The sequence below is a fragment of the Penicillium alfredii genome (assembly GCF_028826965.1).
Source record: "Penicillium alfredii strain IBT 34128 chromosome Unknown utg000011l_segment0_segment0, whole genome shotgun sequence".
Taxonomy (NCBI): domain Eukaryota; kingdom Fungi; phylum Ascomycota; class Eurotiomycetes; order Eurotiales; family Aspergillaceae; genus Penicillium; species Penicillium alfredii.
Genome location: NW_026622708.1, coordinates 2,610,595 through 2,620,698, shown reverse-complemented (window position 1 = coordinate 2,620,698; position 10,104 = coordinate 2,610,595). Strand labels below are relative to the sequence as shown.

The following is a 10,104-nucleotide window of genomic DNA, read 5'->3' as shown; positions in this document are numbered from 1 at the left end:
TCTTTCAATTGTCCCTCTCTACATCCCTGGTCTCCGCTCGGAATGACCCTGTGTCATGGAGTCTCTCGTGTATGAGAATTCGCCTTTGGCCGACTACCTCCAAGGTACGTCCCGCTCATGATGTTACTATGGAATGCAGACTCACAATCAATTCTAGGAGAGGGCGAGAACAATGAGAGCTGGCCGGTGGAGGAGACCCTAAGCGAAGACAATTCCACTGGCCCTTCCTCCAACTTTGCCCCTCGAGGGGCTTCCAAATTTCAGGAGCGAGTTCGGAACAAGCTACCAAAACCTTTGGACCTACAACGTACAGGGCAAGGTGTTGTAATTGGGAAACTTTATGATGCGTGCTCGGTATGCTCTTGCTCGGTCCCATGGGGTTCCGAATATGCTAACCCAAGCCATATCCTAGTCGGCCCTCAACGCACGAATTGCTCGAAGTGACAACCAGCGATTTTTGGAACAGTTTGGCTACGTGATCGTGGCTTCCCAGCTACTTAACGAGCACAGCGCCCCATCCTACACATCCGCCGCAGATGTCCTGTCGGCTTCACACCCCGCGGAGCTTCCGTCCCTTTCCTCAACCTTTGGCATGCAAGGTGCAATAGTCACAGCGACTGCATCTTTCTCAATCGCTTGGTTACTGCATTGGAGTCGATCACGGACTGGTCCTGGGCTCAACCCCAGAAGGGTTGGAGTGCTTCTGATTCTAGTACCGGTCGTGGGAGTTCTATTTTATGCCTTTGCAAAACGCCAATGGCTGAAGTATCTACGGCACCAGGCAGTCGAAGCCGCTGGGGCTTTCATTACCAATGCGCAGGGCTTCGATTCCGCCGCATCGGCCTCAGTGGTCTTTATACAAGAGGTTGAGCTTGTTTCCAGAGGGTACCGGATGTAAGGGCTCTATCGACCTCAGGCAGCAAAAGCCATTGCTAACCATATCCCCTAGAAGCACCCCCCTTCCGCCTATCAGTCGGCTGGAGGATCAAGTACAGACCCGGCGATGCTTGAGATTACGCCGGGCGGTCTCGGAATGCTTTTACTCGATGCTGGGCCGGTACATTCAATCGCAGAACACCCTGCGCCCACTTACCGATGAGGGAAACCTTGCCAAATATTATGATATCTACGATATTGGACTGGAGGACCTTGAAGCGATCGAGGCAGCGTTGTCGCATCGGGCTGCAGATGATCAATATTCGTTGCGTGCTCTCCGAGATCTTTTTGGGAAGCTGTATACCGTGAGGAAGAGCATTTTATGCTGTCTCTTGGCGCTCGGAGCCGATGGAGGCGGGTCTGATATTACGAGGTGGAGTTCCGCGGTCGAGGAAATGCGCCAGCTTGCTGCAGTCACTGGAGAAAGCATGCTGAAAATGACCAGCATCCTGAATGAAGAGGACCGTGAGTGTTGATTTTTTTTTCTACCGCTCCAAAAACGCATTGGCTGACCTGCTGCAGGCGAGACCATCCCCCCATCTCCGTTACCTACCGCCTCCCCAAGCAAGGACCACCTTCGAACACAATTTCGAAAGCTGAACTCTCTTTCGCAAGGCATTCGCGCCTTGCATGCCAAAATGCATATTATATGCGAGGAGTCTCATGCTAACATTGAGCGCCCCGATGCTGGTGATGTCGAGGAGACTCTCATCGCACAATACGAGTCGATTGGCAGTGACATTCGAGCCTTGCTCCAGGAATGGGAAGCAGGAAAAGCCGCCATCATGCACAGCCAAGACCGGCTGAGCACTGTGAACCCTTCGCGACCATCCAGTACATTGATCTCACCATTATCCCCGACCCCTAGTTTGGGAGGCACGACGGCGGTCGAGGGCAGCCCTACCGATGCTCTCAAGGCCTTGAACGGTGATGCACGGCCAGACTTAACACATAGCTATGATGACGAGGAGGTTTTCGAAGCCGTTGTGTCTCCCTCTTCGAAAAATAAGAGGGCGTCTTTGACCCGTGACGAACGTCTCGCACGCGTTCGAGAAGATCGTGTGAGGCAAGCTGCCGCTCGAGAAAAGGTGGATGCGAACACGAACATGCTCAAGGAACTAGAGATGGTCATCAAGCAACGACCGCGGAACAGCCCCTCCAAAAGAGTGACAAGCATTTAGCCTACGATTAGGATGCGGCACTCTGCTTTCTGAGCCTGACATGTCCTTCCTCTTATCTCTTCCTTTGCTCTTCTCTGCCTCCATCTTCATCCTCTCATTCTCTTCTTCTCTTTCTCTTCCTCTTCTTCTGTTATTGCGAAATAACCAACCATCCGTGGTTGGAAACCTGCAAATTGATACCCAAGATGTATAGAAGGGCCCGGCGATTTTGGTGTTTACAGGACGGTGTTTCTTCATTGCTTTCTGGATTAACTCCAAGTTAGCTGTTTAGTACAGGTGGTGTGCCTCGGGTCTAGCTTTTGGAGATACTATGTGTACCATGCCAGCACAGTGTGGCCCACAGTGAATTCCATTTGTATATTATAGTGTCAGACTTCCTGAAAGTATCTAGTACCTCCATAGCCCGACAAAAACTAGGCAGTAGCAAGTACTAGGTACCTCTGAATTGACCGCCTTCAAGTCCGCGATGTCTCGCCTGAGGCATTGCGCTTAACCGTATCGGGGCATATCGCCAACGCGTGACCGGCGCGTCTCGTCCCCACCAACGCGATTTCGCCTTATATTCAGACCGTCTCTTCGACCTCGAAACTCCCATACAGATATACCCTCTCTTCCTTCGCCCGCTTTCCTGACGTTAATTAGACGTGTTGTCTTTTCTCCCATTCTCCCTTCAGTTTTAAGCAATATACATCCCCCACATCCCTCGTTAACAGTAAGTCTAGCGAGACACGAACAAACCTGTTGTGGGAAGAAGTCGCCAATTAACCTCGTGTGCAGTGCTGGAAGCACGGCTGGAGCAGGCAAGCCTCCTGAAGCGGGTAAGCAAGCTTATAATGACAACCACACCTACGATCTTTCTCGGGACAGAATAGTTGACACAGCCTGTTTTGTGGGGTCACAGGTCGTCGACGCCATCAAGGATCTCGTCCAGGACTGCAACTTCGACTGCAATGACTCGGGTATTGCCCTCCAGGCCATGGACAACTCGCACGTGGCGCTGGTGTCCATGCTGCTCCGCGCCGAGGGCTTCTCGCCCTACCGCTGCGACCGCAACATCGCCCTCGGCATCAACCTGCTCTCCCTGACCAAGGTTCTGCGTGCCGCCCAGAATGAAGACATCCTCACCCTCAAGGCTGAGGACTCGCCCGATGCCGTTAACCTTATGTTTGAGAGCGCCGAGACCGACCGGCTAAGCGAGTACGACATCAAGCTCATGGACATTGACCAGGAGCACCTGGCTATTCCCGAGACCGAGTATGCCGCCACCGTGGAGATGCCTGCCATGGAGTTCCAGCGCATCTGCCGTGACCTGAACCAGCTGTCTGAGTCCGGTTAGTATTGAGTTTTTGTTTTCGATATTTCCGGTGATGTGCCAGAGACGATGGATGTTTTGAGTGCTGACTCTGCTTCAGTGGTCATCGAGGCCAGCAAGGAAGGCGTCAAGTTTTCGTGCCAGGGTGACATTGGCAATGGCTCCGTCACCATCCGCCAGCACACCAACGTCGACAAGCCCGACCAGAACGTCGCCATCTCCCTCTCCGAGCCCGTCGCCCTGACCTTCTCCCTCAAGTACCTCGTCAACTTCTGCAAGGCCTCCAACCTGTCCTCCTCGGTAACGCTGCACCTGTCTCAGGAGGTGCCGCTGCTGGTCGAGTATGGTCTGGGAAGCGGCCACCTGCGGTTCTACCTGGCTCCTAAGGTATGTCCTTCTATAGTTGTGTTGTGTTGTATGTCCATTGCCAGGCTAATTTTGTGAATTTGTTATAGATCGGAGACGAGGAGTAAACCAAATCAAGATGTTTTAACGGACACCCAAGCAAAAATGGCCCAAAACGAAGACATCCACGATAATGGAGATTTGAGAATCTGACGGAGGCAATGATTTTTTTTTTTTGGGGCCGTACTCCCGGGATTCTCTGAGAGAACAGCCCCTGCATGATAATTTCCAATGTTCAGCGGTCGATACCATCGACTTTCGACTAGTGATTCCACGTCGAATATTTACTTGAAAATTACTTGAATGGATCTGCCGTAGTTGTAGGATTAAGTTTCTTTCTGTAAGAACCAATAGGGCAGTAAACAGCCCCGCCAATTGAACCATTTGGAGATATCCATATAACCAGTCCAGCCCAACACCATACCCCGAACAGGATAATCCACGAACAAAAGATCCTAGAGGACCTCGCGAAGAGCGTCCGCAACCCCGCTTATTAGCAGAGTCGCCAAAAAATCCTTTCCAGGGACACCCACCACTAAAAAGATAGAGTGAAGGGGGGTAAGGGAAAAAACTCACCAAGAAAAAAAAAGGATGAAGCGCCATCCCCACCAGAATAATCGGAATCGAATGATACCATGCCCTCCCTCAACCCATCAAAAAGACAAGAGAGAAGGGAGGGGAAGTGGTATGCTGCGTATTGCACTAAAGTGTCATCACACACAATCTCCGCACCGACTCTCCCATGGGGGTTGATAGCCCCGATGTTTCTGATGCCAAGTGCAGGTGTGGATTGATTTCACACCAGGCCCTCACGGGCAGTACCGGCCCCATCCCTAGCTCCTAAAGAAGCTGAGAAAGGGCGGGTTGGGTGGGTTGAAGATTCCTCCGAATTTCTCATTTGCAAAGGGGGTCTCGGGTGTGGAGGTGACCACGGACCGCGAGGACAGAGAGTCGCGGGGGACTCATCTGTCGTGTGTAGCAAAGAAACGCAGCATTGGTAGGGATGGCGCTTGAAGAGAAGAAAGAAAGAAAGAAAGAAGAGAAGAGAGGAAGAAAACGTGAGAGGTAAAATTGGTGGGTCACCGCCTTCTACTGTGTGGTCCACTCTGCGACTACGCGATGGATTTGACTCATATTGTTTGTATTTATTCATTACAATGAATTAGTTATTTAGAGTGTGGATGTTAGTCTCCATATCAATTCTTCGAATGATCATCCTTGTGGATTCAGGGCTATGTTCCAGATGAGTGATCTATACTAGTCGTGAGACACGACCTGGGGACTAAGATATCCCAAACAAACCAACTCATCGGATTTCCTCGAATGCTCGAACAACATACACCTGCCCATTAATCTCCACTTTCTGCCCTGGCACCCTCCAATCCCCCACTCCCTCACCATCCAACCCACTCACCATAGAAGGCAAACGATCCCCAACCTCACCCACGACATACACATCCGACCAACCCCCATTCCACTCCTCCCTCCTAGCACGAACATCTCCCCCAGTCGTGCGCACAATCCAGTCCCCAGATGGAGTCCTCTGCCGCGTATGAGTTTGAGTCTGGCGCAGCGCAAGAAAAGTGCCCCATATCCTGCCCAGAAACGTTTTCGAGACCAGGATCTCTCCCTCTGCATCCTCGGGATAATCATCGATTGACTCCAAAACCCATGAGACCCCTCTTCCAACCCCCTCGGGACCCTCTCTGAACGGCAGTTCCCGCCATACCTCCTCATACTCGGTGAGAGGGGTCCCGACGAGATCGGGGCGAGGCATAGTACCAGTCTCGAGGTCGTTGCCGTTCGGTAGCGAGACGAATGTACCGCAGTCGGTGCTTTCAAAGGCATTGTGGGAGTCCAGCTCGTGGGTGAAGGACACGCGCACTGAGATAGTCAGAATCTTAGAATGGTAAAGTTGTAGAAGCTTTGCACACAGAACGCGATGGGCTAGATGGGGAAGGAAGGAGAGTGCTTACGTGGTTCAAGACTCTCGACAATTCTCTGGCCGGCGATGGCCCAGTCGATTTGCTTGCTTGCTTTGTCCATTCGCAGGTCTAGATACCAGTCCTTCACGGACATGGTAATCGTGTCGGTGGTTTCGTGTGCTTCTTCGGGGAGCCATCGTAGCGAGATGCGGGTTGAGAAGCGGCAGGATGAACTAGCGGGGGTGTTACTAGTCATCTTGAAGGAGATGTGCTATGAATCTTTGGGGGTTTTTTTTCCCCGTGATACAATGAGCGGTATTCTTCGAGTTTTCGGGGGAAATGCAGAAGAAGGTTAGATCTCAGGATGGATGGACTGGGAGATAGTCGAGCCGATGTCAGATGCCGAGATCTTCTGACATGTTCGGATTGGGAATGTTGAAGAGAGAAAGATGGAGAGACAGACAGTCAATGGGCCGCTCTGCTTATCTCCCCTCACCCCGCATCGGCTGGAGAATTGAGCCCGGTCCATTTGGGTGTATCCAGAGCATACAACTAAGGGATTAAACTGGTGTTTATGGGTCAATGAATAAATACTTGAGACTACTATCATTGCAGACAACTCCCTTATGTACAACAGTTAGCTAAGTCTTGCAACTATACGAGACATCGGTATATGCGGAGCGCAGCGCAGCGCCTCCTTGATCAAGGCATCGAGGTACAGCAAACTGTCGAGAGGTGCAATCCGCCGGTGCCGAGGTGAGTTCATGTTGCAGTCGCTTTTGAAACACCAGATTCTGAGGCTGGGAGAGCTCCCGCATCAGGAAACACAGGCCGGCGCCGGTGGTGTCGATGCCGGCGGCCATGTGGTCCTTGCATTCAGCGGCTGCTGGCATGCGGGCCAGACTCAACTCCTTGCGCTGCAGCTTTTCCATGAGGGTGTAACCTTCCAGATTTGTTTGTGCGGCCATGTCGAGCACATATTGGTTTGCCTTGGGCGCACTCCGTGGATGTAGGCATTGGGGGAAGTATGGGGCTAGCATGGGCAGATAGTACCCGAGGAGGTTTTCTGGGTTGCTTTAGTAGGGAAAAGAAAATGAACTGAACTGAACTGAAATGATGGCGTGGGTAGGCTGGGCATACTCTGGGGGCTTTGGTGATACGTGAGCTCTTGCATTACTTCTAGGTCTTGTTCGAGGTTGAGCGATTTAAGCCCGCCGGGGCTGAACATGAAATGGGTGACACAGTCGAGGGCATAGCAGTGAAGAAGTGCCCACAAAAGTAGCACACTTGACTTTGAACTGCCGAAAGAGATCATAGTACTCGGTCTTGCCATAGCCACTCCCACCCGAGGCATAGGTTTCTTTGATAGCCTCTAAGCTGGCGAAAGACACCTCGTTGGGACTGAGGCGAACCACAGGACCATAGACCTTGTGGAGATGGTGGATGGATTCACGCCGATTCGCCATGAACTCTTGATACTTGATCCACAGGCCGGTGGGCTTGGTATACCATGGGCCCGGGACTGTGCAGAAGGGGGAGAGGAACCCCCCGACCCACGATGTACCCGAGGAACAGCAGGGCTGCGGCATAGAGGGTCAGCATGATCTTTTTTCAGGATGTACAATATAAGAAAAGAAGAAGAAGAAGAAAGGCACATAGACTTATCAAGGAGCGTCATGATTTAATATTTTTTTTTGGGTACTTATATCACAAGTGTCGGGGACGATGGCCGTGGATGCCATTAGCGGAGGTAGACTCTCTTGGCCTGATAGCGAACCACGCTAACTGAGTTGCCCTACCTAGATAGCATCCCTGGGCTTGATTGCAAGACTTGACCTGTGTATTTGGGATACTGCTCATCATGGTGGTTTTGTAGTAAATCAAATCAAATGAATGCTAAGATAAATAAAAATAAAAATAAAAATAAGATTCATGTCAGCCTCTTGAATGTATAGATCGCAGCAAGGGGGATACACATGGGAGGCTGGGGGCATAGCCACCGCACATTCCCAGCCATATACGAGTATGGGGGAAAGAGGACTAGAGAAGGTCAGATCTATCGTGGCTGAACCATGAAATCCTCCAAGGGTTGTTTCGTATAGATTCGACCCAAATCCATCAATTAGCAGTTCCCTTGGACGATCCCAACCCTATTGATCACCTCCAGGCAACCACATAGATTCGCATTAACAAGATGTACTGAATATCGCATATATTGAATAGAAGAATTCAAGGGGAATCCATAGAATCCATAGAATCCATAGAATAAAAAGAATAAAAAGAAAAGAGTCTGGACCAGCAGGGGACTCCACCGTCTCAGGAGAAAAAAAACAGTGATCTTTGGGTCGCGCCAGTCTAGAATGTCGCAGTCAGCAATGTGGTCCCCCAGACCCCCCTAAGTGCTCCAGTGAGGCTGTAATCTTCCCTCTTCATCTCTCAACGCTTTGTCTTTCTCTCTCTTCACTCTTTTTTCTTCCTCCTTCTTCCTCATCCCACGTTCTGTCAACCTCTCAAGCACCCCCCTGGGTGCTTTATTGACCGGTCGCTGATCCCCCGACACTCATCTCCCCCACCGGCTACAGGCCCTGGGCACCGCGAAAAAAAAGTTCTTGGGCATCGATTCCCCTCGGCTGGTTCGAGTGTTTCTCGGTCTCGTCTGATGCCCCCGTCGATACTCACTCGCGAGTGAAACCTCTCCTGATCAAACCCTGTCCCCGTCCAACCAATTCGCCAAGCCCCGAGCACACGAGACCCCCGAGTGTTTCACCTTCCCCTCCTTGCAACAAGGGACGGGCAGCCCTCATTCCTCATTCCTTATAACTTGACATCCAAATCCACCGTCAGGTGGTCACCGTCACTGTGTCTTATCCTACCCATTCCGCGACGCCGAGCTCCGCAACGGAGCATTTCGGCAAAATTCCGTCTCACGGGTCACGCGCCTCTCTTTTGGGCGCATCTTTCGATCCTTCTTTTCGACGAGGCCCGGAGGGATTTCGCGCCCGGGAAGGTTATCCCATTGCCACGCCAAACCAGCCTAAGCGCAAAATATACATCCCCAATACACAATGGACATGGGCCTTTGCCATCATCACGCTAGTGCAAACTGTTATCACCCTCGGTCTGGAATGGTATGTAAGCTGTGGACTCTTTTTTTTTTTTTTTTCATTTTCTGCAGGATGCTAACAAACCCCATCGTCTAGTTACATCTTCGTCAACTTCCAAGTCCAAGAAATCAGCAACACTAGCCCGTCCTCCAAGATTATCCCAACTTTCTTGGCCCTTTACAGTTTTGGTTTTCTCTATGAGCTCGTGCTGGTCTACGATGCTCTCCGCATGAAGAATACCATTCAAATTATTGGGTTGTGCATGTGCAACATTGGTCTCCTCATCTATGGTGCTGTTCAGGTCAACCAAATCCATGCAGGTGTGAAGAACTTGAATGACAACGGGAAAATCAGCTTGGTGGTGTGGGCTGAATCTCAGCCCTTTCTGATCATCATTCCATGCATTGTGGCTCTGGGGTCGGTGCTCATGGTCTTTGTGGCATGGAAGCTTTATGATGAGTTTGCATGGACGATCTACAAGCACATCAGTGCAGATCTTCGGATGAAGCGCCGCTACCTCACCTACCAGGTTTGTCACCTCCACAGCTTTTTTGGGAAGCGTTTCTGACATATCCTAGATCTATATTGCCCTGCTAAAGTTTGATTTCTTCTTCTTTCTGGGCTTTACTGTTCAATTCTTGGTTGTTTTCTCAACCAAATTGGACGCCGAGTTCGCCCTCACTGTGGCTGCCGTCCCAGTGACCATTCTCATTCTGGCATGCGCTGCATTATTTGTCCGACGTGAATTTCTCCTGGGCATGATTGCCATTATTGTGAGTCTCGGCATTCTGTGGGCTTGAGTGTCGATGTGGTTTCTAACTATCTATACAGCTACTCTTCTTCGCAGCCATGGCGTACTTCTGCTTCAAGCTTTTCCGAATCTATGCCCCTGCCACCCGACCTGACTACCTCCCTGCCCAGACCTCGATGACCTTCTTCGCCATCATTACCCTTATTCTGATTGTGATCACCATCATCAATGCCTGCATGTGTATGCACAACTTCAACCGGGGGTTAAAACCACACATCAACAAGAAAAAAACCCCCGAAGAAGAAAAAACAACTGAGCTTTCGTCCAATATTGGCAGCCAAGTCCCCTCACGGATGATGATCGACTGACCCTCGACAGCAGAGGGTATAACGTGTTTCATAGACTTTTTCTTTTTCTCAATTTCCCCCCAAGGCGTTGAAATTAGGAGCGTCATGTCTTTTCTTGTTTGATTTGTGTCTGTATAGGCACC

The 10,104-nt window shown here is 50.8% G+C and overlaps 5 protein-coding genes across 5 annotated transcripts; 3 read left to right on the top strand and 2 right to left on the bottom strand.

Annotated features, from left to right (window-relative positions):
• Window positions 1–120: 120 nt before the first annotated feature.
• On the top strand, window positions 121–2,117 carry NUU61_009401 (vezatin family protein; the record flags this gene model as incomplete). The annotated part of the gene is made up of 4 exons (XM_056659926.1): window positions 121–354; window positions 413–885; window positions 953–1,401; window positions 1,459–2,117. 4 exons carry the CDS (start codon window positions 121–123, stop codon window positions 2,115–2,117), a joined length of 1,815 nt encoding a protein of 604 aa, XP_056508219.1.
• A 976-nt stretch (window positions 2,118–3,093) lies between these two features.
• On the top strand, window positions 3,094–3,902 carry NUU61_009400 (proliferating cell nuclear antigen; the record flags this gene model as incomplete). Its single annotated transcript, XM_056659925.1, has 3 exons — window positions 3,094–3,448; window positions 3,530–3,816; window positions 3,885–3,902. 3 exons carry the CDS (start codon window positions 3,094–3,096, stop codon window positions 3,900–3,902), a joined length of 660 nt encoding a protein of 219 aa, XP_056508218.1.
• Window positions 3,903–5,140: 1,238 nt separating this feature from the next.
• NUU61_009399 (uncharacterized protein) lies at window positions 5,141–6,015 on the bottom strand (the record flags this gene model as incomplete). Its single annotated transcript, XM_056659924.1, has 2 exons — window positions 5,141–5,718; window positions 5,811–6,015. 2 exons carry the CDS (start codon window positions 6,013–6,015, stop codon window positions 5,141–5,143), a joined length of 783 nt encoding a protein of 260 aa, XP_056508217.1.
• A 385-nt stretch (window positions 6,016–6,400) lies between these two features.
• NUU61_009398 (Cytochrome P450) lies at window positions 6,401–7,361 on the bottom strand (the record flags this gene model as incomplete). The annotated part of the gene is made up of 4 exons (XM_056659923.1): window positions 6,401–6,825; window positions 6,900–6,979; window positions 7,047–7,258; window positions 7,317–7,361. The coding sequence occupies 4 exons, from the start codon at window positions 7,359–7,361 to the stop codon at window positions 6,401–6,403; spliced, it is 762 nt and encodes a 253-aa protein (XP_056508216.1).
• Window positions 7,362–7,784: 423 nt separating this feature from the next.
• Window positions 7,785–9,982, top strand: NUU61_009397 (uncharacterized protein; the record flags this gene model as incomplete). The annotated part of the gene is made up of 5 exons (XM_056659922.1): window positions 7,785–7,808; window positions 8,604–8,887; window positions 8,960–9,392; window positions 9,442–9,636; window positions 9,695–9,982. 5 exons carry the CDS (start codon window positions 7,785–7,787, stop codon window positions 9,980–9,982), a joined length of 1,224 nt encoding a protein of 407 aa, XP_056508215.1.
• Between the last annotated feature and the right edge of the window lie 122 nt (window positions 9,983–10,104).